The sequence below is a fragment of the Caenorhabditis briggsae genome, assembly GCF_000004555.2.
Source record: "Caenorhabditis briggsae complete genome, chrI, whole genome shotgun sequence".
Lineage (NCBI taxonomy): Eukaryota > Metazoa > Nematoda > Chromadorea > Rhabditida > Rhabditidae > Caenorhabditis > Caenorhabditis briggsae.
In genome coordinates this window covers 6,767,377-6,795,312 of record NC_013489.2, presented here as the reverse complement: position 1 = coordinate 6,795,312, position 27,936 = coordinate 6,767,377, and the positions used below count along the sequence as shown (strand labels likewise).

The following is a 27,936-nucleotide window of genomic DNA, read 5'->3' as shown; positions in this document are numbered from 1 at the left end:
TGTGACTATTTTCAGGATTATTTTTCGATGGAAATCATGAAAAACTGACGGCAGTCGACGATTCGTCGGAATAAAAATATGAAAAGTCGTCAAAAATGTTTAGAAAAATATTTATAAAATGATTTATAATCGCATGCATTCATGAAAAAGTTACGGTGTTCTCTGTTTTTTCAGCGCTGCGCCTTTAGCTGTGTTTCCCTACCTCAAGGTGCACCGATTTCGGACAAGAGAATACCGTATTCTCGAAGCTCACCCAATACTCGAACTTGGAGCTCAACTATCTCGGTTCCTTTAAAAGATATCAAAAAATGTTCAACAAATAAAGGCAAATACTCATTAGCTTGATGATCTTTTGCTAAATGCTCACTTGCTAAATATGCTCATTTGCTAAACTCGCTCATTTGCTAAAATAGTCTCTATTGCTAAATTTCATTTGCTAAATTTTTATCGTTTGCTAAAAATGAAAAAGTGGAAATTTTGCTGTTATTTGCTAATTTCAGTACTTTTTGACTCAATTTTTTACAGAATATTCCGGTTTTCGCTTTAAATTTTAGGCTTAGGCTTTAACACCTGTTTTCCGGTATGTATTTTCAGCCTAAGCCTTCAATCTGAACAAATCCTCTATTTAGCAAATGATCAAAATTTAGCAAATGAAACTTAGCAAGTGAGACTATTTTAGCAAATGAGCGAGTTTAGCAAATGAGCATATTTAGCAAGTGAGCATTCAGCAAAAGATCATCAAGCTAATGAGTATTTGCCACAAATAAATTATTTATCATAATATCAAGAATATTTTATCAGTTGACCGGTTTTTTATATCTCTGCTAAGAACCGAGATAATTGAACTCAACGAGCACGTGTCGGATGGGCTTCGATTAGAGCAATATGTTCAAACGACGTTGGAGGAAAAAATTGTTTCTATCACTTTCAGAACCTGAAAAAAATACACAGAGAAAACCAAATTTTACACTTTTTTAACACAAAAACATTTAGTCCGTCCCCCGGCTGCCGCTGAACAAATTTTGGCGTCTCGAAAAAAACCGGAAAAACTACACCTTCGTTCTGCGTCTGTTGGCTTAGCCCCTTCAGATGACGGTGAGCAATCACCATCACCAGGTCCATTTGGTAAAGATGAGAAGGATAAGAAACAGAATCGACGAGAATCAATCAAAGAGCATCTGATGAAGTTTAAAGCGAAGGCTGGAAAGATTCTAGAAGAAAAGCAGCCTAGTGTGAAGCCATTGGTGGAGGAAGGAGCGCAGAATAACAGTTCTTCTTTTTTGGTGAATTTATGAAACTAGAACTCAAAACGAATGACCTATTTCCTTTCCAGTCCCAAGGATCGGAAACCGACCAAAAAGAAGAGCTTTCTGTAGCAGTGGTAGATGAACAGACTAGTTTAGAATCATCGATCCAACAGGATGTGTCTAAGAAAGAATCCAAAGAGCAAATGAGGAATCGAATCAGAAAAAGTGCTCAAAAGGCGGTGGAGAGAACTCGTGGGAATGTTCAATTGAATAGAAGATTGGCTAGACGACCTACAGTAGTCCAAGAGGAACATCTTGATGAGAATGACTTGCATGCCATTGATGAGCAAGTTGAGAAGACGATTAAGGTTTATTGCAGACGGGGTCTAGAAAACTCCTAGGTCATAATTTTTCAGATGGGAGAGAAGTACCTGGTTGCAAATGAGACTACTAACGCAGCTGAAAGAGATATCGATGAGTTTTTCGAAGCAAAACCAAAGAAGGATGAGGTGAAAAAAGAAGAGCCGAGAAAAGTGATTTATGGGAGAGTGGAAGAGGTCAAATATCAACATGATTTAATGGTTAAATATGTGCTGAAGGATAGGTAATTATATGATTTAAAAGGTTCGAAAAATCAAAAATTTTCAGCAATATAATTTGTGGAGAAATAGTGCCAAAGGATATTCTGAAGAAGGCTACAGTACTACCAACCAGGGTGAGTTTGTTCTAAAAATATGGGTTACTGTAGGTCAAGTACTTTAGGTCGAGTACGCCGAAGACTCAGTGAGCGTTTACACTGCTCCAGAAGCCGTCGACAACGTAATCAGTCAGGCTAGAAGTCGAAAATACGTCCAACTGGACGTCTTCATAGACTCGATTCATTTCGATCATCACTATCTTTGGTCTGAGGAAGAAGTCATTTCTGCTGAATTGCGCAATGAGTTCATGGTTCAACTTTTGAGGGTCCATGAGATTGCTCAGCTTGAGAGACATCAACTGTGAGCATGAAAATGAGGTAACCTGAAAAAAAAGTAATTTCAGAGACTTGGACCGCCAACCGCGGATGAAAGAGCAGGTTCGTAAGGGGCGGTTGGAATTGGAACGCCTTGGAGACGTGTTAAATGAGACTAGAAGAGTTCAAGGGTATACGGCAACGACATCAAATTTTGTGCCTGCTAAGACTTCATGGTAGGTTTTTTTTTTCGATTTTTAAAAAAAATTAGGTATGAACTAAAGTTTCGAAAGTTCCAGTGAAAAGCAGTAAGCTTTAGGATCTTGAAAAATTACAAGTTTTTCGGCTTCAAGAGACGCAGAGAAACGAGAATGATCTCTTATGGTACCCTTTTGTAAAGCTGGAATTTCGGCTATCCAAAAATCCTTTTTTGATATCTCCCACAGGAAACGAGATAAGTTGTCTCAACGTTGACGGCCATGGTTCAACTCTATTAGCTGTAAAAAGGGAAATAAACGTTTTTGTTGAAACTTGTAGAATTTAGATCAGAATTCACTAGGAAACTCATTTTCGAAAAAAAAAAGATTTTCCAGGGAAATCGAAGACTGGAGCAATTACGGCTCTGTTACCAAATCTGCCAAACTAACATCAATTGGAAAGATCCCAAAAGCATCCCGCCAACGAATCGCCATGATGAGAAAAACAACTATCCAACTGATCCTATCATTCAATGATAATTTTGTCAGTAGTACTGCATGGATTCCGTTGAGTTCTAATGTGATGTCGTATGCGAAACGATTCGAACTGGAGTTGTGTTCTGCGATGAAGTCGTTGACTCTGGAGGTTAAGGAACATTGTAATGGAAAGGTTCGAACATTGGGAGTTGGAAATGTCCCATTGCCATCTGATGATGATTTAGAGATTGCGTTGCATGAAGTTTGGTTTGAGAATAATGATTTCATGGAGTCGTAAGTTTCTTCTTTGGCCCTAGGAGCTCACAAGTATCCTAAAATCTTTATAGTGTTGCTGGAAGCATTGGCTCTAATCCGAATCGTAAGGAAACTGGGAGAATCTTATGTAGAACAATTCTGGAGGACGGCGAGCTTAAAATTGCCGACGACAAACTATTAGCCGAGTCCATGCAAGAGAAGAAGAAGAAATTTGAGCTCATCCCATCGGAATTAGTTCTAGGATCCTTAAATGAGGAAGATGATAAAAGGAGATTGGAAGAGCTCCGAGAAGAGGATCGAGCGCAGAAACGGCATGCGTATAGAAGTGCAATCGATTCTAGAAGGATTTCGGCACTTCAGTTTGCCAATTTGGCCAGAAAGCGAGTGATGGATAGGAGACAGAGAAAGGAGAGGAAGTACGAGGAAATCGTGAGAGAGGAGTCCATTCCAACTCTTTCGGTAGCGTTTTCGCAACTTTTTGGACCAGCCGATATTTCGAGAAGATTGAAACCGATGAGAAAGGAGGGTAGGTCAAATTGAATAGAACGCTTTTGTCACAGCTACCGTAAACACTCTAATAGAAAATCACCCTATACAAGCACTTTGAGCTCAATTATCTCAATTTCTATAAGAGATACGAAAAATGTGTAAACAAATAACATGTTAGTGATGTTAAAACAAAAATTTTATTCCTTGGCAGGTTTTTGTTATCTCTTACAGAAATTGAGATAATTGAACTCAAAGTGCAAGTACAGGGTGTCCTTCTATGCTTACAGTAATATTATTAAGAGCGTGCCAGAGAAGATGGTTGGGATAATACCATAGTGATTAACATCCAATCAGCTAACAATCTCCCTGTTCGACATTCCGGAATGCTTCAACCATTTGTAGTCGTCAGTTATTCTGGAAAACGACTCAATACCGATGTGGCCGTGGGACGACATCCGAATTGGCAGTTTACGGGAAAGCTAGTGATTTCAAAGGAGGATCGAGAGGCGGAGTATATTGAGATTAGAATTTATGACCAGGTATATAATCGAACCTCAGCTTTCCGTTTGTTCAAAAATTGAATTAGTCTTCCAGCTCGTCGAAGGCATCGATAAGGACGATCGTATTCAGAACGTTGTGTATGAGCAATTGTCGGCTCGGCTCTTGGCTACACAAAAAATTCGTTTCGAGACATTGTCGGTGGTTTCGAAAATCAATGCGCCCATCATGCTGAATGTTCCACTTTATATAACGAATTATAGGTTGGTTAGACATCTGGATGCACAGATATGTGTACCTTAAACACTTACCGGGCAAAACGTGGTGATTAATCAACTTTGAAATCGTTAAAATACTGTAAATTTTGTTGGATGTGTCTGAAAAGTTTCATAGTGTACTAAACAAAAATAGAGCTTTATTTTTGTGATTTACCAATGTATTGGTAAAAAACCAACAAAGCGAGATGAGTGGTTTTATAGTGGCACAACTCTCATTTCAGTTCTAATGTTTGGCACTTTTTTGGTTACAAAAACGGCCTCATGATACAATTCGGAAAAAAAGTTTCAATTACAAAAAGGAAGTTCTCTGTATTTTTAGTATAATCTGAAATTTACAGATAAATCGAAAACTTATGGACTACTTTTGTATGGCTTCAATATTGACGAAAGTAATAGGATACCCTTCAAACAGTCAACTTTGAGCCAATCCATCTCATTTTCTGTAAAAAATATCAAAAACCGGTCAACTGACAATATGTTTATCATAATATCAAACATATTTTGTTAGTTAAAATCACTTCTTAATATCTTGGTAAACTTGTTCAAAGTTGAAACTTGAGATGTTCATCCTAAAAGAGTGTTTACGACAAGCTGAATCGTTTGCAAAAATGGAGCCGTATAAGCTTCCCAAAAATTGTAAAATATTCAAATTTTGTAAAATCAGCTAGTTCAAAGTTCATGTATCTCCTTTTAACATTATTGTGCTAAACAGTTGTCAACTACAAAAATGGAGCTCTATTTGTGTTCTTTTTCTCCAAGTACCCCCAAAAATTTAAACTGTTTTTGTATCTTAAAATCTTGACCATTGAAAATTTCCAGTATTTCCCCGGACCCATGCTTCTTGAAAATCCTCTTCTCCACCCAAATCGATCCAAAAACTCAAGTCGAATATACCAAAAGCACATCAAGTTTCGAAAATCAAAAAACGCTGGACAAATGTGCACTTCTCGAAAGGCAACTACACGAACAATATCCAAAACGAATATTCCGTCCGTTGGTCACTGATCTGAATGCCAATTCTACGATTTGTACAAGATATCTTCGTCCAATTATTCCACCTCAAATTGTAATGCAAGAAAATGCGGCGAATATTCCGGAAATTTGTCGACTGGCTGCAAAAATTGTGTCAGGAATACCACGTGTCGATGCGACGTCCCATTCGGACATCTGGGGAAATGTGTTCCAGTTGATAAGTATTGCTGCAGGAGGATTAGAGGAGAGAGCTACTCTGTTGGGATGCTGGCTTCTGCATTTCAGACTTCCTGTTGCTATAATTCTAGGTAAGAGTGTGGACATCTGGATGTACCGATAAACAGATATTTCAGGGGAAGCTCGCGGCGAAAAAACTGGATTTGTGTTGTCGGAAATCGAGGGAAAACAAGTTTTGATCGATCCGGAGAATGGCCACATCTATCAAGCGATGGATTCAAATTGTGCATTGGACAAAATTTATGGAGCGTTTGATGAGAAAAATTATTATGCAAATGTTCAGCCGTATGAGCAAGCATCACAGATTTCAATGAATTTGACGGTGAGTGGGGGAAGTTTGAGTTTTGAGGATTAGAAGATTTTAAAATGTTTGCTAAACCGAAAAATAGCATTATGAAAGGGCCAAAAACTGTTTTTAGGGGTAACAAACCATTCCTATTCCTAAAATTCCATATTTTGAGGTTTTCTTTTTTTCAGAAGACCCCTCACTGGAAGCCACTATTTGCTGCCAACGATGACCCTTTGGAAAGTGTCCAACCAGCTTCAATCCGTTATTCAAAAGTTCCAGAAGACTGGATAGTTGAGCTCCGCGTTTCTCTTGAACGAGAAATCAAACTCCGATTTGACGAATCCAGAAAACACGCCATCCCTCAATGGCATCTCATCGCTGCTCGCCAACTTCGAGAAGTTCTAGAAGGACCTCGTGGCATTTCTGAAGCAACTGTAGATGAGAAAATGTCAAGACTACGAGAAGGCTACACGGTTACTGTAGTCATCTTTCGTCTGAGTTATTCTTCAATGGATGAATGTGTCAAGGAAGTGTTAGCAAGTCGTTTGCACGATTCGTCGGATCAGAATGCACAATTCGCATCGGCGGTGAATGTCGTCGACTTTTTTGCGCATGTTATTCAAATTGACGTAGCCTTGGCAGTTTTGAAGCCAAAAAGGTAGAATTGATAAAATAATCCCTCCTCTATCGTCATTGAACTTTCAACTGATAACACCAATTCTGATAATATTTTTCAACTTTTTCCTCCTCTTTATTTTCGTTTTTATGTGCATGCAAACTTGTTCATTCTTATTTCATACATACAAAACAATAAAAGCCATCATAACTACAAGTCAATACATATGTTCCATCCGTATTATTACTAATTAAAAGTACGCAAATGTTCATAGAGTACAATTCCTTGAATCATTTTCGCCTTCTGAAGTACGAGGCGAACGACGTCGAGTGATGAAGACTAGGCATTTTCTTGCGGCGACGGACAGAGGGCATTCTGGAAAAAAGGAGATGAAAGTGAGCTCCGTTCGAATATATAATATTTGAGATTCGCCGATTTTGAGATAGGCGCTTTCAATAGTTTTAGATTTTTATGAATTTCCGGACTTTTTAGGACTCTTGGGATTTTTGAAGAGGATTCTAAGAATGCCAAGTCCCCAGCTTCCCAGATTCTGGCGTTTTGAAGTTCTATTAATGAGATTATGAAGTTCTAAGAATACAAATGTGTTCTATCGATAATTTCGAAATTCCCCACCACAAGAAAACAAGAACCAAACCTCTGTGGCAATCTTGGCTGGAACGTATTACACGGTGGAAACTGCTGGAATGCCATGATCGGACGTTCCGGTAGTTGTGGTCGGATATCAATGGGCGGTGGTGTCAAATGGTCTCCATAGATTTCTTCATAAATCGCGAATGATGAAGAATTCTTTAAAATCGATCTAGGAACACTTTCAGTTCTTTGGAGGAATGGTCTAGGGGGCGGAGCTTCAGATGATGACACATCGTGATAGTAGATGGTAGAAGTTGGTTCTCGAATCAGAAGACGTTTCTTCCTAGAGTCATTTGAATTTGATGAATGAGACGTGCTTGGAATCTGCTCATCGACTTGCATCATATCAAAAAGTCGATCCATTTCACTCTCCATCAATTGATAGGAAAATGGAAACGATCGAAAACTCGAATTCCTATATTCTCGTCTTGGAGGAATATCCAATGTTACATCATCGTCCTCATCATCGTCATATTCCATTGAAACCTCTTCTAGAGTTGCCACGTCATCTTCCATTTCTTCATGTTGTGGTGGAAGTTCTTCACTAGAACTCTCCGTCATCAAATGTTTCAAAGATGTGAGTTTAGGCATCATGGGAACTTGTTTGACAGAATTGGCACGAATCGTGCTGGCCTCGTCTTCGTCGTCCTCATCGTCACCATCAGCAGATGTATTCTGAAAAGCTCGTGGCCTGGTTTTGTTGAAAAGTTAGGCCAACCTACCAGAGAATGAGATTTGAAAGTGGTCGAGCTGATTGTGGAACTTCTTGAAGTGATAGTACTCCCTTTATCTTTTGGCCGGCGAGAGTTGTCAGTGTAGGTGAGCTAAAATAATATAGTTTTATTTTCTGTAAAAGTTGAGTTATGAGTACCACACAAAACGAATCAATATTTTCACTTCTTTCAGCGAAGAATAGAAATTATTAAACAGAAATAGAGCTTCATTTTTGTAATTGACAAAATTTTGGCCAGATTCTGTTCTGATGAGATATGCAGTTTTTAATCAAAAAAGTGTCGAAAATTCCTTTTATCGTGTTTTTTTTGGATTTGTACAAAAAAGACGTCAACTACAAAAATAAATCTCTTTTTTTGTGTATTCTGAAAACTTCAGACATATTGAAAAATTATGGACTACTTTGTAGGGCTTCAAAGTTGTCCATCTCTTATTTTTGAACTACCCGAATGAAAACATTCAATGTTGAAAAAAAGTTTACTTTTTAAATTTAATCTGGAAATTCAATTCAAATTATCTAATTCTGTAAAAAAAACCAGCTTTCTAGCTAATCGAGGACTCGAGAAATATCGTTTTAAAGTTTCGACGAGACGCAGACAGTTAGAGTGTCTCGTTGTCTGTGTCACTAGTCTCCTATGTTTGAATCGCTGTATCTCGGGTTCTAGATAATCTAGAAACCTGGTTTTAGGACAAAATTGAAAATCGGAATTTGTATTTTCAGAGAAAACAAGATAAACTCTAGTAGAATGTCTCCCATAACTTCAAACTTTGAGCCAATTTAGTTCCCTTCCTGTAGATGATATCAAAAAGTGGTTAACTGACCACATGATAATATCAGCAACATTTCAGTCCACCCCTTTTTGATATCTAATACAAAAAATTAGGTTGATTGGCTCAAAATTGAGGGACCATTCTATCAGCATTTTTGCGGTAATTAGTATCAATTAGTATTACTTACCGCATAATAGTTGGTTCCATTTGAGTAAGAGGAACTCAGTAAAGCGGTGTTTGGACGAAGAATAAATTGAGAATCGGAGAGAGCTTTGGAGACATCAGACGAACTACAGTAACCCGTTGAGTCGGAGTCACCGTAGTAGGTTCTGAAATGAAGGATTTCTTGGATCTCGAATCTATTGGATTTAATTTAAAAAATAATAACTTGATAAGAAAATCGAAAAAATGTGGGATCTGCAAAACTAGAACTTCAGAAATCTAGATCCTCGGGATTAGTAAACTTTAGTGATATAGAGTTTTGAAATCTTAAAAGCTAGACTTTAGAAAGTATAGGATCTTCCAACTCACTTCTTCCTCCACGGCAACGCCGCTCGGATACGATTCATCTGGAATCCAGCTCGACACCGAAATCAAAAGTAAAAGTACGAATAGTAGTCTTATCTCTTTCCTATAATCAACGGAGACTCAGTCCGATATCTTTGAGAGAACTCTCTCCGCTGTAGGCGCAAGATTTCTTCGAATTGACAGCTTTCTTCTCGGGAGGGATATCGAATCGGCAAATAATGGAATCACCGGTCAATCTGTGTCTGCGCTCTCTTCGTCTTCTATACTATTTTTTTCATGGGGAAGGTGCACGTCAAATTCAGTTGAGATATACCGAGGTAGGTGGCAGGTTATCACCCAATTTTTTATGGGTTCACGTGAGAGAATGAAGGAATACCGGTGGTATTGGGTGGGAGGAAAAAACGGTGATTTTCAGGGAAAATGAGGGATAGGGGAAAGTACTGAAAATTGTTGACAGACAAATCGATGAGCTGAAAAGTAGCAGGACTTAAAATATTCGTAATTTTTAATGTTTCAGACAGACTAAACGAATTTTAAGAATCTCAGGAAACCATTAAAAGATCTACTAAAGTTTGTTGAAAGGAGACGCAATACAGAATAACTTGGTTAACTTTTTCAGAAATACAAAAATTCGAAATATCGGAAATTTGAAAAATCTAGATTTGGAAATCCGGAACCTCAAAAGTTTGGGAGTATCAAAAATATTAAAATTTGGAAACTAGGTAAGAACTAAACTTCTCGAAACTTCTGGAAGTTTAGTTCTGGAATCACTGAAATTTTGAATTAAAATCGTTGGAATAGGATTTTTCAATTTCCGAATTTCTCTTCAGGATTAAAAATAGTCTGAAATTGGGAAAAATCTGAAAAAATCTGAATTTCAGACACTCAGAATTTTGGAAGCATGGAAGTTCGGAAACAAAACAACTCAGAAGTTCAAATGATCCTAAATACTGAAATTTTATATTCTTAAATTTTAATGCTTCTAAATCTTCAATTCTAGATTTTCGAATTTTCAAGTTTACTAATATCTGAACTTTTAAATTTCTAACTTTCCGAAAATCCAATTTTTGAATCCCTGGATTCCTGTATTTCCGATTTTCTAAATTTTCGAAATTCGTAATTTCAGAATATTGAATGCCTCAATCTCCGAATTTCTGAATTTCCGAATTAACAATGTCTGAGTTTTTACTTTCAGAATTTTCGAAATACAGAAATTCAGAATTTTGAATTTCTGAAATTTCGAATCCTAAAAAAAGGGAATAAATTGTTATTGACAATTTACAATATTGAAGTTTTGATTTTGATTTTTTTTTTCCCAGATTCTGCAATAAATTTTCATAGATCAAGTCCCATTCCAATTTCTTATCTTTTGAGTTTCTGCTTCTCTAATAATCTTCTTACGCACTGTCAGCTAATAGTGCACACCATCATATCACTCCCCCGTCTTTTCTAAAATTTCCTTATCAGTTAAAACAATTTTTTATTTCGGCAGCCAAGAGAAGGAGCCTGTTTATTTGTTTTACAGTTGGTCTTGTTTGGAGATTTTATTCGTGTTGTTTCAGTTTTGATTCTTTCAACAATTATTGAATGTTTCAGAATTCCAGTAAAAAATGACTGCGAGAAAACGGAAAATCGAGGAAAGAGATAAAAAAGAAGATGTGAAAAAGAAGATATTGTCTCCAGAAGCTCAGAAAAAGATGAATGAGTTTTATGATCAACAGAACGAGCTGCTCCAGAAGTTTGAACAGGATCAGGAGACGATTCAAAAGCCAATTAAGAAAGCGGAGGTATGTTGGAGATTCTAGGTCATGGATTCCTAGGGCAGTAGTTTTATAGGAAGAGGATGAGCGATACGAAGACCGAGTTTTGGCTCAAGCGACTTTTGCATTAAACATCGGAAGTCTGATTGGAAATCTTGCCGCTTCGATTATTTCTGGATCACTTTCAATCATGAGGTCAGTTTTTTTTGTCTGTGAACAAAATATCAATACGGTCATGTGCTCTCTTGAGAAGAACGTCGCAAACTGATAATGGAGAGAGCTTGACGTAATTGAAAAGGTTAAGAATGAAGGTTTAGGTCAGGTTTTGCACGAAAATTACTCAAAAGTGCAGTATGGTTTGTTGAACTTTGGAAGGTCTCAACTTCGCTCTAGTTTCTGACCTCAAAATAAAAAAGAAACCTATTTTTTTCAAGTCAGGGGGGGGCTCTTTCGCTGCTTTGCAAAGCTAAAAACTCGAATTGCAATTTTGTTCAGCTGCCCGGTGCCAAAATTTTTTCTGTTGAAAAATGTATATTTAAAACAGGCTCCTCAATTTCCGAGGAAATAACTTTCAGGCAAAAATATTTCCCGGTGGTTGTTGAAAACTGTGCCGCCAAACCGTGGCCAGCTTACAGTTTAGGCTCCGCCCACTTTTCCCCAATTTTTTTTCCTCGGACCTTACGGGGAATAATGCTAGAATTTTCGAAAACCGCGCTCCGCTGAACGAAAAGCTTGTAGTTCAAGTTGGTAACTTCAAAGTTGCTAGCTTCAATTTTCCACAAAAAAACATAATAGTTTTATTTCAAGGATGCGAATTTAAAATGTAATTTCCAAATTCCGGTATTTTCAAAAAAAGTGAGAAGTGATCGTTTTTTTCAGGTTGTTGAAAACCAAGTGTGTGATGTGGAGAATGTTGAAAACGAGAGTGATTCCGTTTTGGGAGCCATTGTGAATTTTTTTTGTAAATTTCTGAACAATGTATGGCCTAGAAAAAAGTTTTAAAAATTGGGCCAGCAATTGATTGTCAAAATCAATTAGCAACAAACTACAGTACTCCTTTTTCAGTACATTCGTTGATTCTTCCATGGACATTGCGTGCAGTTTTGTTATGAATATCTGTCTATCTGCTATCAGTAAAACGGACGCCTTGAAATATCCACGTGGTAGAGATCGTCTTGAACTGATCGGAGTGATTTTGTGTTCTGTGATCATGGCTTTTGCGAATGTCTCAATGATAATGCAATCTATAAACTCAATTGTAAATGATACGGTGGATCCCAAAATGACAAACGCCACGTTTGCAATTATCGCAGTACAAACTGTTCTGAAGGCGATAATTATGTGGATGTGTTATAAAAGAGGATCAACATCAAGTCTAGTGATTGCAATGGATCTTCGCAATGACTTAATCACAAGAAGTTTAGCGCTAGTATGTGGATACTTGGGAGACTATGTATGGAAGTTCGCTGACCCGATTGGAGCTATTTGTGTATGCACATGGATTGCTTATTCGTGGTGCCGACATGCTGTGGATAATATTCCACAGTTGGTTGGAATTTCTGCAGAAAGGGATCAAATGGCGAGAATTCTGAATATCACACTGAAGCATGATGAGAGGATAAAGTGAGTACTTTCACTGTTGAGCTTAATTATCTCAATTCCAATAAGAGATATCAAAAAGTTGTCAACTCATTAAATGTTACCAACATTTTTTAGTTGACAGGATTTTGACACTTCTCATAGGAACGGAAACAATTGAGCTCAAAGGATGAGCCACGAATGGTGGCGGGGTCGGCGCCATTACTGTACTTTCTCTTTGAACTCAATTATCTCGTTTCCTATATGGGATATCAAAATTTTGTCAACTGATAACATTTTTTTTTCGTAATATCAAAAACACTTTATTAGTTGACAGATTTTTGATATCGCTTACAGACATCGAGATAATTGAGCTGAAAGTGATTTTTTTAAAAGTTGCCTCCGCGCAACCAGAAACCACTTCCCTGCGCTCTCTCATTCTACCACACTGTCTAACTATTTCAGATATATCGACCATTCAATGATCTACTATACAGGACTGAACGCTCAAGTCGAGCTTCACATAGTTCTTGATGAAAAATTACCGTTGAAAGTAGGACAAATTTTTTAAATCTCTAAAAGTTGAGCTATTATAGATAACTCATGACATATCTCACGATCTGGAGAAGAATATCCAAAAATTGGATTTCGTGGAGCGATGCTTCGTTCATGTTGATTATAATTGCGATGGAGATTAATTAATTCATTTTTATTAGTGTTCAAAATATAAAAAGGTCGTTCAAAATATGAAAAGCTCGTTTTAGAGAACCAAGAAATTTCGCAGTCGACGCAAGTCATTTTTCCCTGAAAAGGGTGAATTACTTTTCTAAAATGTGTTTTTTTCTGTTTTTTCTTACATCTTGGTACAATGTACAACAAACTCTGTAGTCTTGGGGTTTCGCGAAGTCACAGCCGTGGCATTCCATGGTGCCCTAAAACTCCTTTTTCAGATTATCGATGTCTTTGAAGCTTAATTATCTCGGTTCCTATACGAGATACCAATATCAGGTCGACTGATAAAATGTATGCCGTGGTATCACCAACATTTTTTTATCTACCAATTTTTGAAATCTCTTATAGGAACTGAGATAATCAAGCACGTGGTCGTCGTCGTTGGCCGCCACTGCACTTTGAGCTCGATTATCTCCATTTCAGTGAAAAATATCGAAAACTGGTAAACTGATGGAATGTTGGTGAAAATCAATTTACGTTTACATCTTTTTGATATATCATACCAAAATCGAGATAAGTTAGCTCAAAATGCGTTCTATTTTACAAAAAGCATCTTGCGCTGCGGGTAATCGAACCCCGGCCTTATGGGTGAGAACCATAAAACTAACCACTAGACAGACCACAACGGATCGGCTTTACAATGTGTCAGGAGGAGAAAAGAGCGAAAATTGATAGCACATTAGCAGCAAACCACTTGGAGACTCAAGAAATTGGATGTGATTGGAAAATTTACAATAAAACTACCGTAACCTAAAGATCTCAAGATAATTTCCAGCATCATACTTCCCCATTCGAAACGTAAACTGTGTTTTGTCCTCCCTCGAATATATACTCCTCGAGACTGTCATGTGACAAAAGAAAAAATGTATGTAAAAACATACCGCGGATTATGATATGTTTGTGAAAGCAAAATTCTGCCCTTGTTTGAAATTAAATGACCCCCTGTGTTGTTACTCGTTTCTAGTACTAGAAACGATATAGTCCTGCCTGTTTTTTAGATCCTGATAAGAAAATCTAGTTGATCCCTCTGGAGGTTGATCCCTTATCAGTGAGAGAAAACTAGGAAGTGATTTGCCAAAGAACGTTCAGAAGACCATCTCGTGTTTGATGACTTTTAGAAGGAAGCAAAATGCTTCCTTGTTCCTTTTTATTTTTTTTTGAAATTGGGAGCATTTATGGTGTTCCAGCGCATGAAAAACCCGATTAAGAGTAAATTCTCTACGAGCTTGATTATATCGATCCCTATAGGATCTATCAAAAACCTGTCAACTGATAAAATGTTTGTCATAATATCATTTTCATTTTGACAGTTCACAGATTTTTGAAAGTGCTGATGATATTGAAAATGAATATACTTTTACTCGGGCGTCGCCGGCAACTTCTGGCCGGAGGCTGGTCGGCTTCAGGACGGAACTTGGTCAGATTCCGGCAAAGACATTGTGGGAAGCCGACCAAGATCCGACAAACTACCGGCCAACTTCCGACCTCCTAACAGCAGGGGCCGGTTCGGTTCGCGTTTATTGATGTTTTTATAGAGAAACAGCGCATTATGTAGAATTTTATTTATTAAAAAAAGAATTATACATGAAAATGAACAAAATTAGGGGAAAAAATACAGAAAAATAAGAAAATCATGATTTAGATTTTTAATTTTTTCTTCGAATTTTCTAGCATCCAGTTATTTTTTTGATTCGTGGAAACAATATTTCCAAAAATACAGTTTTTTTCAACAAAAAATAACTTCTAGTTGCGATATCTCCCAAGCACTTGACATTAAAAATGCTGACTTGAATTTTATTTATCTGAAAAATTTAAATTATGACAAAAATTCAAAGAATAAATTACCTGATAAGTTTCGTACTCTTTTTTTCGAGAACATCGTCTGTTATTGTCTCCGAAGTACTTGCCTGAAAAAATGCTCCAAAAAATTGAAAGGATGCAACTTTAAAACAAAGTTTTTAGGGAAACGGCAAGAAAAATAGTTTAGAAAACAAATTTAAAATGAGTGAAGCACGCGCCGCATAACACGCAGCGCCTTCGAATTCCGGCCAAAATCCGATCATTGTCCGTCCCACTGCTGCGGTGGGCAGCTTCTGACCAAAAGCCGAACCCCCTCAATTTCCGGCCAGAAGTTGCAAGCCGACAGCCGAGTAGGTTACGGTAGTTGTCGTTTTGGGACCTCCTTTTTTTCAGATCCATTATGATTAGCCAGAGCTAACTCTGAAAGCCTTAGTCAATACACCACGTGCCGCATTCTGAACTATTCGATGCAAAAGAAGATGTGAAAAATTGTAAGGGAGACATCTGTTCGCATTGCGACGACGAGGAAGTATGTTTCGTTACTTTCTTACCAGTCATACCTTTTTGATCTACTTTCTTCTTTTTCGTGTTCGTCGAAACCTGTTCTTTATCTTCTCTTTTTATCAATTACTCAAGAAGCAAACTTTTTATTCTTTTTCTTAGATAGATACTTTTTTTAAAGCAAGGAAAACAATGAACTTGAAGTTTAAAGCTATGACAACAGAGAGGGATCGAAATGTACAAACACAAAAATTAAGGATTGAAAGGATAACTGTTACATATAGGCGTATGCAAACGCTTCATCGAGTTTCGATGGTTTCTCTTCCAGTGATTTTACAGACGTTTCGATTAGATCCGTTGCCATTGGAATCCATTCGAGTTGACAGCATCCTTTGACTTGTAGGTCGTAGGAATGGGATACTGTGATGATGCACAGTATGGGATACGATAGTACCAACAGGGAGACAGCGGTGATCACGAAAGCAAAGAGCACCGGTTCGGAATAGAAAAAGAATGTAAAAGCCGAAGACGTTGAGATGGTCAGAATATAGGCGGTGGCGATGAGAGCGCGGACCATTGAGCCGGAGAGAAGCATCTTCTGGTTCGATTTTAGAATACTTCTAGGCAGAAGATTTCAGTTTGTTGAAATTTGATTTCAGTGGAGAATTGTGGTCTCTACCAGAATACAGAATTCACAGCGCTCTCTTAATTTATACTGCGAAAAGTGGGAGGGCGCCGAGACAGCACTCCCCCGCGAGAGACGCAGAGAACAGGTTGGATCTGTCGCCGACATGCCTCGATTCTGCCTCGACGTCTTCTGCGTTGTCTTTGGAGGTGAATTTCTATCAGATGGTTGAGAGAGGGAAGAGAGACCGAGAGAGATGCAATCTTTTGAAAGAGACAAAACACATGTAAGTAAGTACGAGAAAGATATGGCCGGGGGTATTTTATTATTGTCTCATTATTTTTCAGACACTGTCTATGCAAAAATATATGATAGTAACATAATGTTACTATAGTTATGCAAAAAAAATCATTTGTTGACCTTCGCAAAAAAGAAAAAAAGAAAATAAAGGAAAACTACTCTTGGTGGAATCGAACCTGCGTTATGAGATTGCAAGGCAAAACTCATAGCCGCTCATCTAGACGAGCCACTGAAAGAATGAGATATGTTTCTATACACAATAGTGCGGGCTTTCTGCTTCGCGTGGCGAAGCTTGAAGTCTCAATTTTTCAATTTTCCGGAATCTGTTCTTTGGAAACATCTGTATTACAAAATTTTTAATAAAAATTCAACAACAGGTTCATTGAATTTCAATTCGACTACTGCGAGGACATAGTAAAAAGTCAACTTGTCCAGGAAATTGAAATTTCTATACTACAGTTTGGTAAATAAATATAATCCTTCTCACTTCTTTGCATTTTGATACTATATTTCGGTAAAGTCATATGTCTCACCTACTGTTTCTTCTCGGATTAGGAACACGATGTTTCCACATGCATTTGCTTTTTTTTTATTCAACGAATGTGTGGTGGAGTGTGGTGCTGTGAATAACAAATAATATCATTCTTAAAACTTCTGACGCTTCTTGATTGTAAACTTTACGATCAAATTTATCTCGAGTCTCCAGGTGACTTGCACTAATGTGCTATCAGTTTTCGCAATCTCTTTTTTTTTCCACCCTCTTCTCCCAACCCGTATTTTTCCAAAATACGGAAAACGGAAACGGAAATTTTTTTCCGCGAAAAACGGAAACGGAAAAGAAATTTCACTTTTACGGAAACGGAAAGGGAAACAGAAAAAAATCTTCAAAAATCGGACGGAAAACGGATAACAAAAACGGGAACGGAAATTTTTTATTTTCGTCTATTTTTCAGGATTTTTTTCCCTTCAAACGTAAAAATATACAGTTTTTAACGTTTGAAGACCGTATTTGCATGACTTTCCATGCATTTTTTCAAGCCAGTTTCAGTTTAATGTTTTCGTTGTTTTTTAATTTTTTTTTCCGTTTCCGCTGTAAAAAAATGGCGGTTTTTCCGGAAAACGGAAACGGAAATATAATTTTACTTTTACGGAAACGGAACCGGAAACGGAAATTCCTCCTATCACGGATGTGTACGTCCTCCTGTCACATTCAGAATCAGATCCGTTGTGGTCTAGTGGTTAGGATTTATGGCTCTCACCCATAAGTCCGGGGTTCGATTCCCCGCAACGAAAGAAGCTTTTTTATTTTTATTTGTGTCGTTGGTGTCTTTCAAAACTGATCATTTTAAATTAATGATGATCGTCAAAACGAACAAAAATCAATTCAAAAAACAGTTCGATAAGTGTTGATTGGTTTCTCTTGAGAATTCATATATGGTCTGTCTTGTTCAGGAAAAAAATGAGAAGAACATTTAGTGTTTTGAAAATTAACAGATTAGACAAGGTCGTGGAGATCTCTGGTGTTTGAAGATGTTGTTTCTAAGAATTGCTGAAATGTGTTAACAAGATGTTTAAAGAGGATGTATGAGAATGCTGGAATTTGATATTGTCTCAGATTTCCTTAACAAATTTAAGCCAATTTATCTCATTTTCTGTAAAAGGTATCAAAAAGTGGATAACTGACAAAAGGTTTTCGGAAGTATGATGTACATTTTGCTATCTCACCATTAAAAATATCTTTTACAAAAATGAGATATATCATATATGGGCTCAAAGTTGACGGTTTGGGTCAGCTTAGTACCTTGAAAAAATGTCCTCTGGAAAAAAGGTCCAGAATTTTTCGATTTTTTTGGAAATTTCTGAATATACTAAACAAAAGTAGAGCTTCATTTTAAATTCGAAATTTTTCTAGTAAAATCTATACAAATAAGATAAGCTGTTTTGAAGTGCTAATTTGGCGTTTTCGACACTATTTTAGTTTCAAACGGCATATCTCATGAGAATGAAGTTTGGCAAGAAAGTTGTTAATTACAAAAATAAAGCTCTAATCTTGTTCAATACACTCAAAAATTTTCAATCAAGTTGAAAAGTTCAGGCAAAATTTTGTAGCACGTCAAAGTTTACTACATCTAATAGAACTACTCACATAATTAACAACTTTGAGCCAAATAATCTCGACTCCTGTGAAAGATATCAAAAAGCGAAAACTGATAAAATATTGCTGATATTATGATAAACATTTTGTTAGTTGACCTCTTGTGGATATCTTTAACAAGAAATGAAATATATGAGCTCAAAGTGGACGCTTAAGTTTTGGAGAGGCGCAGACAGTTAGAGTGTATCGTTGTCTGCGTCTCCCACTAGAAATCGTTCCTGTCAAAATCTGCAGAAACCGTATCTATTTGTAAAATAGAAATGCCTTTATCTTTGAACTTTCTCTCGATTTCTCCCGAAATATCCTATCTATCTTATAAAATGACGATATTAGTCTTTGAACGATCTCGTTGATTTGTAGGATTTGTCTGAAGAACACCCAAAAAAGTCACACGTTTTCATTTCCATTCGAAGATATATCTCACAAGGGAGTAGAGACACTTCTAATACAAGAAAATAGCCCTGAGAAAAAAAGATAAAAGGAAAAAACATTATAATGGTAAAAATAGAAGATCAAAAAGACCGTATGAACCCGATGAATCCTAAAAAAGAAGAGAGAAAATATATGTATCATACAATCCAATCGGGATATGTCAATTGAGAGAAATTGAGACCACGAGAAAGCTCCACTTGGGGAAGTTTTGAATAATCAGATGCGTCGAAATTGGGATCCGGATGGGTGGTACGGTGTCGGATTTCCTGGAAAAACGGGATTTAGAAAACACTTTTTTTGGAAAACCTAAAATCCTGAGTTTTGAGATGCCAAATTTCAAAATATTTTGAACTCCAAAATTTCAGAATTTCAGAAACCAACTCACTTTTAATAAACAAAAGTATGCATCTGGCTGTGAGTTAAGATAGAATTTATGAGCCACAAGCGCTTTGGATTTCAATAATCTAAGTACATCTCCGATTCCAAAAACACAAGATCCCGACTTCATATAATTCCGGCATTCACTACGACCCCAAATTTGATCCCTCGATATATAATATCGCCATCCAGTCTCTGTTCGTTTTAATTCCGTGTGATTTCCTCGATAATCGATCCATTCTTGAGCATTAATCGACCCAGGAACATTGAATTTGTCCTTATTTCCTAACATCGTTCCCCGAATCCTTCGTCCGCAATTCCAGTGTTTTTCAGGAACTCTAGCTGCTCACGAGGAATTAGAGAAGACGTCTGGAATAAGGTAATTTTTTATAAAGTGGGTGGGACCCAGACACTCACCAATTCATTAGCTGCATCCCTTGGAATTAGTGCAGATAGGCTGGATTTGAAAAGAGGAAGTGGGGATTGGGTTTCCTGAAAATATGTAGTATTCGAAATTTCGTTAAAAATATAAAAGTTACTGACAACTCCTAACTTCCAATAGTTAAGCCACCATAGTATGTGGCCTTGAAATCTTACCAGCGGAATATCACGCCATTTCTGGGTAATTTGCCATGGTGACCTAGAAAACTAAAATAAAAAAAAGTCAGGCCATTATCTTCAAATGTCCCAGAAAACGAAAAGTGAATTTGCAAAAGTTAGGCCACTATAGTAAACGGCTCAGAAAACATAACAAGGTCATATTTTAACTACCGTGGCCTAGAAAATGATTCCAAAAAATGCAAAACTCACATTTTTCCCTCTCAACCTCTGCCATTGATACTTTGCGATCTCCACATTTGCCGTTCCATTCAGCTGTTTCAGAATCCGGACCATCTCCAGATTCGTTTTTAAAGGAGCATCGAATCCAGATAAATATTGGAAATATTTCCAATCACTTTTCAAATGGCTCAAAAATTGAAGACATTCGTACGCCGAATTTATGATCTCGTGGCTTCCCCAACTGATTGGTGGACGTTTCTAGAAACATATTTTTTATTGTGTTCGTCCGGATGTGCAGATGCCCACACTCACCATAAAATGCACATTTGGAAAACATGGGGACAGTTCTTTCAAGAGATTTTGAAAAAGTGGTTCTGAATTTTCACCAACTGCGATACAGTACTCGTTTTGGGGATGATAAACTGAGGAGAGCATGAAGAGCACCTGAAGTTTTTTATAGGTCATTATTGATTTTTCTCGGTTAATTTGCTCACCTGTGGTAAATCCTTGTAGACTAGCATTCCATATGCCAAGGTATAATTTGCCTCTTCTAGGGACAATGGTTTATTGTTGAATCGGTATAGCTCTTTTAGAGATTCACATCTGAAAATTCAGAACTTTGGAATCTTCGGAATATTGAGTTTTCAGAATCCGAAAATCTGATAACTTACCTATCCTTGGCATATAGTAATCGATCTTCCACATTTCTGATATTTATTGGTACTGATGCTGTTCTTGGCTGATTCCCTTTTTTCACAGACTGAAAAAAAAGTATTTTTTAAATATTGAAATTCTAGGGTCTCTGATTTCATTGAAAATTTTCAGAAATGCTGCATCAACTTCGACCGTATTCATCTTGGTTCCTGTGAAAGATATCGAAAAATGTGCAACTAAAAAAATATTTTCGGAATCATAGTGAACGTTTTGTCAGTTGCCAATTTTTCGATTTCTCTCACATTAAACGGAAAAAAGATCAATATTTTCAATTTTTCGCTGCAAGAGCTTCAAAATGAATATAAACTTGTTTGGTGAAAACTAGGACACGCCCCTTTTTGGGACCCAAAATCAAAATGGGCGGAGGCTAGTCGTGTTTATACTCATTTCGAAGCACGTCCCAAACTGAATTCAATAAAGCAAAAATTTTCAAGATTCGTTTGTTAATAATAAAATTACGGTCGTTTCAATTTGAAGAAAAAATTCGCGGTGAAGCTCTAAACAATTCATATTCAAAAATATATGTACTTCCTGGATACGATCAAAAATGAGAAAAGTTATCGTACTTTCAACTTTTCAGCGGAAGGAAACATGTCGTATCAGCCAAAGCCTATACTTTGAATTTTCAAAAACACTTTGAGTTGTTTTTTGACTGGAATTTTTTTCTGATCTGGTAAAAACTGTCAAGCAATCTTCTATTATCAGTTCCTCACCTCACAATCAATTATCAGGTCATCCAACATATCCGGTATTCCTTCTACTTCTGAAGGCGTTACCGGTACAGGCTTATTTGAGGATGTCGAATCTCTCGTTGTGATAAGTATTTTGGGGATCAATGGTTTTATGACGAATAAATACAGAAAAATGAGTAGAGTGCAGTAGGTTAACAAACTCGCAAGGTTTCCTTTCAATCGAACCATCTGGAATTAAAAAAAAATATTTGAACATTGTTTTGAGAAAAAATACCAAGAAAAATGTAAGAATTAAGAGGAAGAAACGGAAAAAAATCAAAAAAAAATTGGAGATGAGCACTCAAAAAAGGAAAAAAAAATAATATGACCTCGGTCATATAAAGAAGAGGTCGAGTAGACTTCTGGTGGTGGGAATATATAAACAAATTGGGGGTGTCCCACCCAAAAATGTTTATAAAGAGAGAAGTGGAGAAAACTAGGAAAAATAAAAACTGTTGATGGAAAGGCGCTTACGAGAAATCCCAAATTTTAGGAGTTCAGAATTCAATTTCCAGCAAACTTAAGTTCTTTGTAAAAAAATCTAGTTTATAATTTTAAAAACGACAAAAAATCCAAGAATCGTAGATTCCTAGGATTGCAATAACCCTCAAACCTAGATACTTAGAATACCAACAAAAAAAACTGATAAATTGTTCATCCTGATATCAGAAGTATTTTAGAAATAATTGGAAACTAATAAATTGTTTATCCTGATATCAGAAGTATTTTAGAAATAATTAGAAATAATATAGAATTACGAATGAGGTGAGCATCGGGTATAAAAAGGAGCACCGCGTCCGCAAGCGGAATGGGAGCAGGGCGAATAATGGGTAAGCAACCTTATCATCTTAAAGATTAGCTACTGTTACACGCATGTTATTGTTCTAGCTCAGTCAAGAAAAGAGATGAAAAACAAAAGTGCACAAGAAGTTAGTTGTCAACCTAATAGTTATTTTTTAAGTTTTTAAATTTTAAAAATAGGAAAAGAAAAAATTGGATTTTGCGGGATTCGCATACTCCGCATTTCCAGATCCAAAGCGTTTCTTGCTACTATATGTACCCCCAAACTACATATACATTAAAAATAAGAGAAACAAGTTCTTCTTTTCTCTAAAAAGTCAAGTGTCCATTCGATTCTCTGATCCAATAAAAAGTTACGGTTGAATTGGTAACACCATACTGTTCGTTTTTTGGGAATACATGACAATATAATACTTGTTTCTTCTATTTTTTTTGGAACATATTATAGTTCCTATGGTGTTTCATATGATCTTTCTATATAGAAGTTCATACCGTAAGCATTCGAAAAGAAGCCCAACAAAACCGACAAATTTGAGTTCATACATCTCATTTTCTACAAAAGATAGCAAAAATTTGTCAACTAAGGAATCATTCATCATAACATTATCAGAATTTTATCAGTTGACAAATTAGTGCTATCCTTCACAGGAATCGAGATAATTGAGCTAGAGAAATTGCGGTATTTGGAATTTAAAATATTGAGGAAACTAGTAAAAAAGAAAACAAATGAAAAAAATGAACAGAAATATGAAAATTCTGAAAAAAATAGAAGTTAGAAGTTCCGATTTTCTTGATTTCCAAAGTACTAATTTTGTGATAAGCTCTTCTTCGGGATAACCTGATATATCGAAATCATAATGTTTTGAGTCAGCTGTCAAAGTATTGAATTTCTTCTTTTTGCTTCTACGAATTTCTTTCTGTCAGGGCGGTCAAAAGAGAAAGGAAAGGTGGGTGAGAAATTGAATGATTGATAAGATTTTCAACTTTTTTCTGGTTTCCTGATAATTTGTCATGTTATTTGGCAAGCTTGTAGCAAAAAAAATGACTGCAAAGCGGAGTCTAGAATTTCAGAGAATTCTAAAATTCCGTAAAACCTGTAGTAAAAGGGCCCCTTACCTTTTACAATCCTCTGTCAAAGATATAAGAAGCTGTCAACTGATAAAATGTTTATCATATAAGAAGGAGCGATTTTCAAAATTTTCAATTTTCATCCCAAATCACTTCGATTTCCAAAATTTCTGTGAATTTGGAAATTTTACGTGATTGACAGAAATTGAACGTTGCAATTTCTGGGATTTTTCACAGAACTCGAACGGTTCGAGTTCTGGGATTTTGGAAATTCACGTGATTTTACTGAAACTTCACAGAAATTTTGGAAATCGAAGTGATTTGGGATGAAAATTGAAAATTTTGAAAATCGCTCCTTCTTATATTATCAGAAGTGTTTTATCAGCTGACACGTTATTAATATCTTATACGGATTGAGATAATTGAGCTTGAACTTGACAGTATGGTGGCCCTTCTATTAAATGTCTTACGGTTGTTCAGATCTGGAATGCAGAGTATTTAGAAAGGTAAGACTCAAACACAAAAGTAAAGGACATAGAAAAAAGAATGAAAAAGTTCAAGCAAAACATAGCTTCATTTATTGGCTGAAATTTGAAATTTTCAATAAATTTCAGTCAATTATTTCTACCAATGTTGACTAAAAAAATCGGTACCAATTTTGTTGTTTTTCACCAATTTTTGTCTCGCTTTTGTTGTTGTTTTGGAGTTAGGGAATCTGAATAAATTTTTTCGCGGTAGGAGCAGTTTTAGTTTATAACGAAAAAATAAATAACAGATTTGGAAAAACAGGACACAAAAAATAAGGTCCAAACTTTACCATTTTGAATCGATGAAAATATAGCGAAAATATAAAATTCATCAGCACAAAAGGTCATGTTATTGCTTTTTTCACATTTCTTTTAGTTAGGAATCTTTTTTTTTTTTGAAGCCAGAGTACAAACTAGAAAGAACAACTACCGTATTCCCTCTAACAGAAGCGCACCCAAATAGTCAACTTTGAGCTCAATTATCTCGGTTCTTTTGCAAGATATCAAAAATTCGTAAACTAATAAACTACTCATCATAATATCCCCAATATTTCATCATTTGCAGATTTTTGATATCTTTCACACGAATCTAGATGATTGAGTTCAAAGTTAACAGTTTGAGAGGGTTTCTATTAGAGGAAATATAGTATTCTAACCTTTTTTACAATCCGAAGATTTTGCAAAAATCATTTGAAATACACACAAAACGGAAAGAAAAAGAAAAATACATTAATAGTGTCCATTTGTTGGCTCATTCAATGGAACCAAACGTTGAGTTTTATGGGATCCGGTGGTAGGTGTAAAAATGTTGAATCTCACGAAAAATAGAAAAAGAAGAGATTTCAGAATTCAAATGTTATTATTAAAGAAAAAACTGGGAAAGAATCCACAATGCAATTACATAGCAATTCAAAGAACCCAAAAAAGGAAGCAGTTGAAAAAATTAAGATTTAACATTTTGAGCTTGTCGCGAGTGCGAAGAAACCGAAGATTGCGGCGTGTGGAAAAGTTATATAATTTGCAATTCTAATTAACTCCTATAAAAGGGGAGCTTGACTATCAGTTATATCTTCTTCTATTCATTTTAGTTATCTACTGTAGTGTTTTCTTGGTTTCTTAGTCAATAAAAGCTTATACTGGAAGAACGCTGCTTTACCGTTTTTACAGAGCTATTAAAAAAATATAAAAAATCCAGAAAACCAATGTTCCTAATGCTTTTTTTGCATCTATGAAAATTCGATTAGAATCGAATTCAATTTCTGAAACACACATACACACGATTTGGAAAATAAAACCTCGCATTCTGAATTCTGAATTCCGAAATTTTTTTTGGTGAATTCAATTATGAAAAAAACTAATATGGAATGAAGAATGTGTGCGAAAAAAAATACTGAGAGAAACGGAAAAAATTGAAAGTTCCAAAATACCAAAATTCCAGTAATTCCAAAATTTTCAGAAATCGATCAATATGAAATTTTTCCAAAATTCTGAAACTCGGAAACTCTGAAAATCAAATTCAGAAGTTCCGAAATTCAAAAATTCAGGAATTCAGTAATTCAGAAGTTCAGAAATTCGGAACTTCGGAAATTAAGAAATTCAGAAATTCGGAAATTTAGAAATTTAGAAATTCAAAACTTGAGATTTCAGAAACTCGAAAAACTTGAAGTTTGAAAAATCTGAAATTCTGAAATTCGAATATAAGAAGAAACACGGAAAATCCGCGTATAATAAGAGAAGATTCAGAATGGATTGGATCAATTCAGAATCCATAATCTATAAAATTAATTGTCCAACAACAAATGTGTATTATGATACAAAAAAGGTGGGATATGGAAAAGAAGAAGAAGGACAATTGACGCCTTCTGTTTCTTTTTTCGAATCGGAAAATAGATATGGGAAAGTGAAAAGAGAAAGTAGGAAATGAAGCAATACAGTATTCGTTATCTTGATTTTTCCATTGTAGTTCTTCTGAATTCAGAAAGGAACACAACATTTTTTGAAGAAAAGGGAAGAAATTTCCTTCAAAAAATTCTCGAATAGGAAAGTGTAAAGTTTTGATTTCGAAGATAGATTAGAAAAGTAATCGGTTGTTGACATGAAGAAACCAACTTTTTGAAATTTTCTAAAGAATATTTTCCAGAAAACCAAAAGAAAGATGGCCTAGAAAACTGAAAATTGAAAACTATAAAATGAAAGCTAGGCCACAAAACACAAGAAAAAGCTAAAGCGAAATCTCGTTTCCTCATTTTGTGTCCTTATTTCCGCCTTGGAACTTGATAAGAGAATCGAGGAATCAGAGACAAAAAGATGAACAATTTGCCCTCAAATTTCCAAGGAATCAGATTTTCAGAATTTCAGAACTTCTATATAACCCGATTAATCTTGTCACAGTGAGCCGAGTGTCATTTTTCGCGTGAACTCCTTTTTTTCAAAAGCCACTTCGGCGTGACCCCCGTAAAACCATAACGAAATTAGAGCAATTTCAAGGATTTATATAATTGAAGGAAAAATCAGTATTAGTTTCCAACGGTCAAGTTGCAGGATCTTGCAGGATCGTCCCTCCTCCCACAACTCCCAGGACTTCGAGGATGGCTTCCAAGGCAGACTTCAAGATTGGCATTATTGGATTCAAGACGACAGAAAAAGAAATGGAAGGTGAGAAAATAGGAATTGATAAAGTTTCAAAACTTTCAAGTTTTAGGGGATGCTTGGAATCTGGGGCAATCTTCAACAACTAGGATGACAGTTTTCAGAGGACAGATTGCCACGATTCGAATCAGGATCACATATGCAGCGGGACAAAAGTAAAGGTGAGGAAATGCAAATTTTTTGACTTTTTAAATTTTCCCGGATTGGAAATCTGATTTTCGGGGAAGTCTAGAATTCGGAAAAATAATAGAAAAATCGTTTTTAAACTTCAGGTGTGCAGAAAATGGTTGGTTTCCGGAATTCCCCACTATCAAGGACTTTACGCGATCGTATCCCCACACCATGGGGCATTTCCCGTATTTTGTTCACGATTAACCCCGATTACTGTACTCTGACAAAAACCACTAGGCTCTGGGGAGAACTCGAACCAACGACGGTTGTTTCAAATTCATCCCTGTCAACCATTAGGCTAATCGGGAGCACGTTAAATGAAGTTTCGATGGTTATTATATACTTCACGTTTTTTAAATTGAAAATTAACTTTTTCTTTTTTTTCGGAATTTCTGATTGTAAATTCATGTGATTCTTGGGGTAGTTTTTGGAGTTTCCGAAACTGGAAAAACATTACCAAATGTTCAGAAAAAAAGAAGGGGAAATTGTTTTTTTCTGAATAGGTATTTCACAGGAAATTTGTAAAAATATTCCGGAATCGGTTGAGAGACACATGTTCTATGAACATTCAAAAATGTTTTTATAAAATTTGGATTCGAAAACTTAGAAAACAAGCTTCAAGTATTATCAGAAAAGGGATTTTTTCTAGGGATTTTTTCCACATTTTGTAAATGTCTTTTCAAGCTCTAAGCATACTTTTTAACAGCTGAAGTGACTTCTAATTTTTTTTTTCCTACTTTTTTTCCGTAAAACATGTACTAGAAGAACCGGCCCTTCTATTGTTCCAAGGTACCTCCAGAGGGCCCTTCCATTACAGGGGCCTTTCTATTAGAGGGGCCCTTCTATTTTTCTGGCTAGTTTTTTTTCGAAATTCTGAATCAAAAAGTTCAACGAAGTTTTGTTCAAAATTCATGAAAATTTGCCAATTTCACCAAAATTTAGCAAGATTTGCATCGAAAAATAGAATTTCAACAAATTTCTATTGACTTGTGGAGTTCCTGGAATATTTTCCATTGAAAAATTA

The 27,936-nt window shown here is 36.1% G+C and overlaps 6 protein-coding genes and 1 non-coding gene across 7 annotated transcripts; 3 read left to right on the top strand and 4 right to left on the bottom strand.

Moving 5' to 3' along the window:
* Positions 1–885: 885 nt before the first annotated feature.
* On the top strand, positions 886–6,574 carry Cbr-mks-6 (the record flags this gene model as incomplete). The annotated part of the gene is made up of 15 exons (XM_045236742.1): positions 886–898; positions 994–1,283; positions 1,334–1,615; positions 1,664–1,851; positions 1,896–1,962; positions 2,010–2,245; positions 2,289–2,435; positions 2,793–3,167; positions 3,221–3,675; positions 3,939–4,177; positions 4,233–4,403; positions 4,923–4,954; positions 5,234–5,694; positions 5,740–5,945; positions 6,101–6,574. 15 exons carry the CDS (start codon positions 886–888, stop codon positions 6,572–6,574), a joined length of 3,636 nt encoding a protein of 1,211 aa, XP_045097048.1.
* Positions 6,575–6,818: 244 nt separating this feature from the next.
* Positions 6,819–9,251, bottom strand: CBG20464 (the record flags this gene model as incomplete). The annotated part of the gene is made up of 5 exons (XM_045236738.1): positions 6,819–6,903; positions 7,184–7,854; positions 7,902–8,003; positions 8,870–9,011; positions 9,214–9,251. The coding sequence occupies 5 exons, from the start codon at positions 9,249–9,251 to the stop codon at positions 6,819–6,821; spliced, it is 1,038 nt and encodes a 345-aa protein (XP_045097049.1).
* Positions 9,252–10,820: 1,569 nt separating this feature from the next.
* CBG20465 lies at positions 10,821–13,246 on the top strand (the record flags this gene model as incomplete). Its single annotated transcript, XM_045236733.1, has 5 exons — positions 10,821–10,997; positions 11,466–11,590; positions 12,036–12,593; positions 13,014–13,101; positions 13,145–13,246. The coding sequence occupies 5 exons, from the start codon at positions 10,821–10,823 to the stop codon at positions 13,244–13,246; spliced, it is 1,050 nt and encodes a 349-aa protein (XP_045097050.1).
* A 1,701-nt stretch (positions 13,247–14,947) lies between these two features.
* On the bottom strand, positions 14,948–15,343 carry CBG20466 (the record flags this gene model as incomplete). Its single annotated transcript, XM_002646538.2, has 3 exons — positions 14,948–15,082; positions 15,126–15,187; positions 15,295–15,343. The coding sequence occupies 3 exons, from the start codon at positions 15,341–15,343 to the stop codon at positions 14,948–14,950; spliced, it is 246 nt and encodes an 81-aa protein (XP_002646584.2).
* A 512-nt stretch (positions 15,344–15,855) lies between these two features.
* Positions 15,856–16,176, bottom strand: CBG20467 (the record flags this gene model as incomplete). The annotated part of the gene is made up of 1 exon (XM_002646539.1): positions 15,856–16,176. The coding sequence occupies one exon, from the start codon at positions 16,174–16,176 to the stop codon at positions 15,856–15,858; it is 321 nt and encodes a 106-aa protein (XP_002646585.1).
* Positions 16,177–17,727: 1,551 nt separating this feature from the next.
* CBG29008 lies at positions 17,728–17,799 on the top strand. Its single transcript has one exon. It is a non-coding gene (tRNA).
* A 1,431-nt stretch (positions 17,800–19,230) lies between these two features.
* Cbr-gly-18 lies at positions 19,231–21,885 on the bottom strand (the record flags this gene model as incomplete). The annotated part of the gene is made up of 8 exons (XM_045236721.1): positions 19,231–19,359; positions 19,479–19,813; positions 19,885–19,963; positions 20,282–20,509; positions 20,564–20,695; positions 20,746–20,854; positions 20,923–21,011; positions 21,679–21,885. The coding sequence occupies 8 exons, from the start codon at positions 21,883–21,885 to the stop codon at positions 19,231–19,233; spliced, it is 1,308 nt and encodes a 435-aa protein (XP_045097051.1).
* Positions 21,886–27,936: the final 6,051 nt, after the last annotated feature.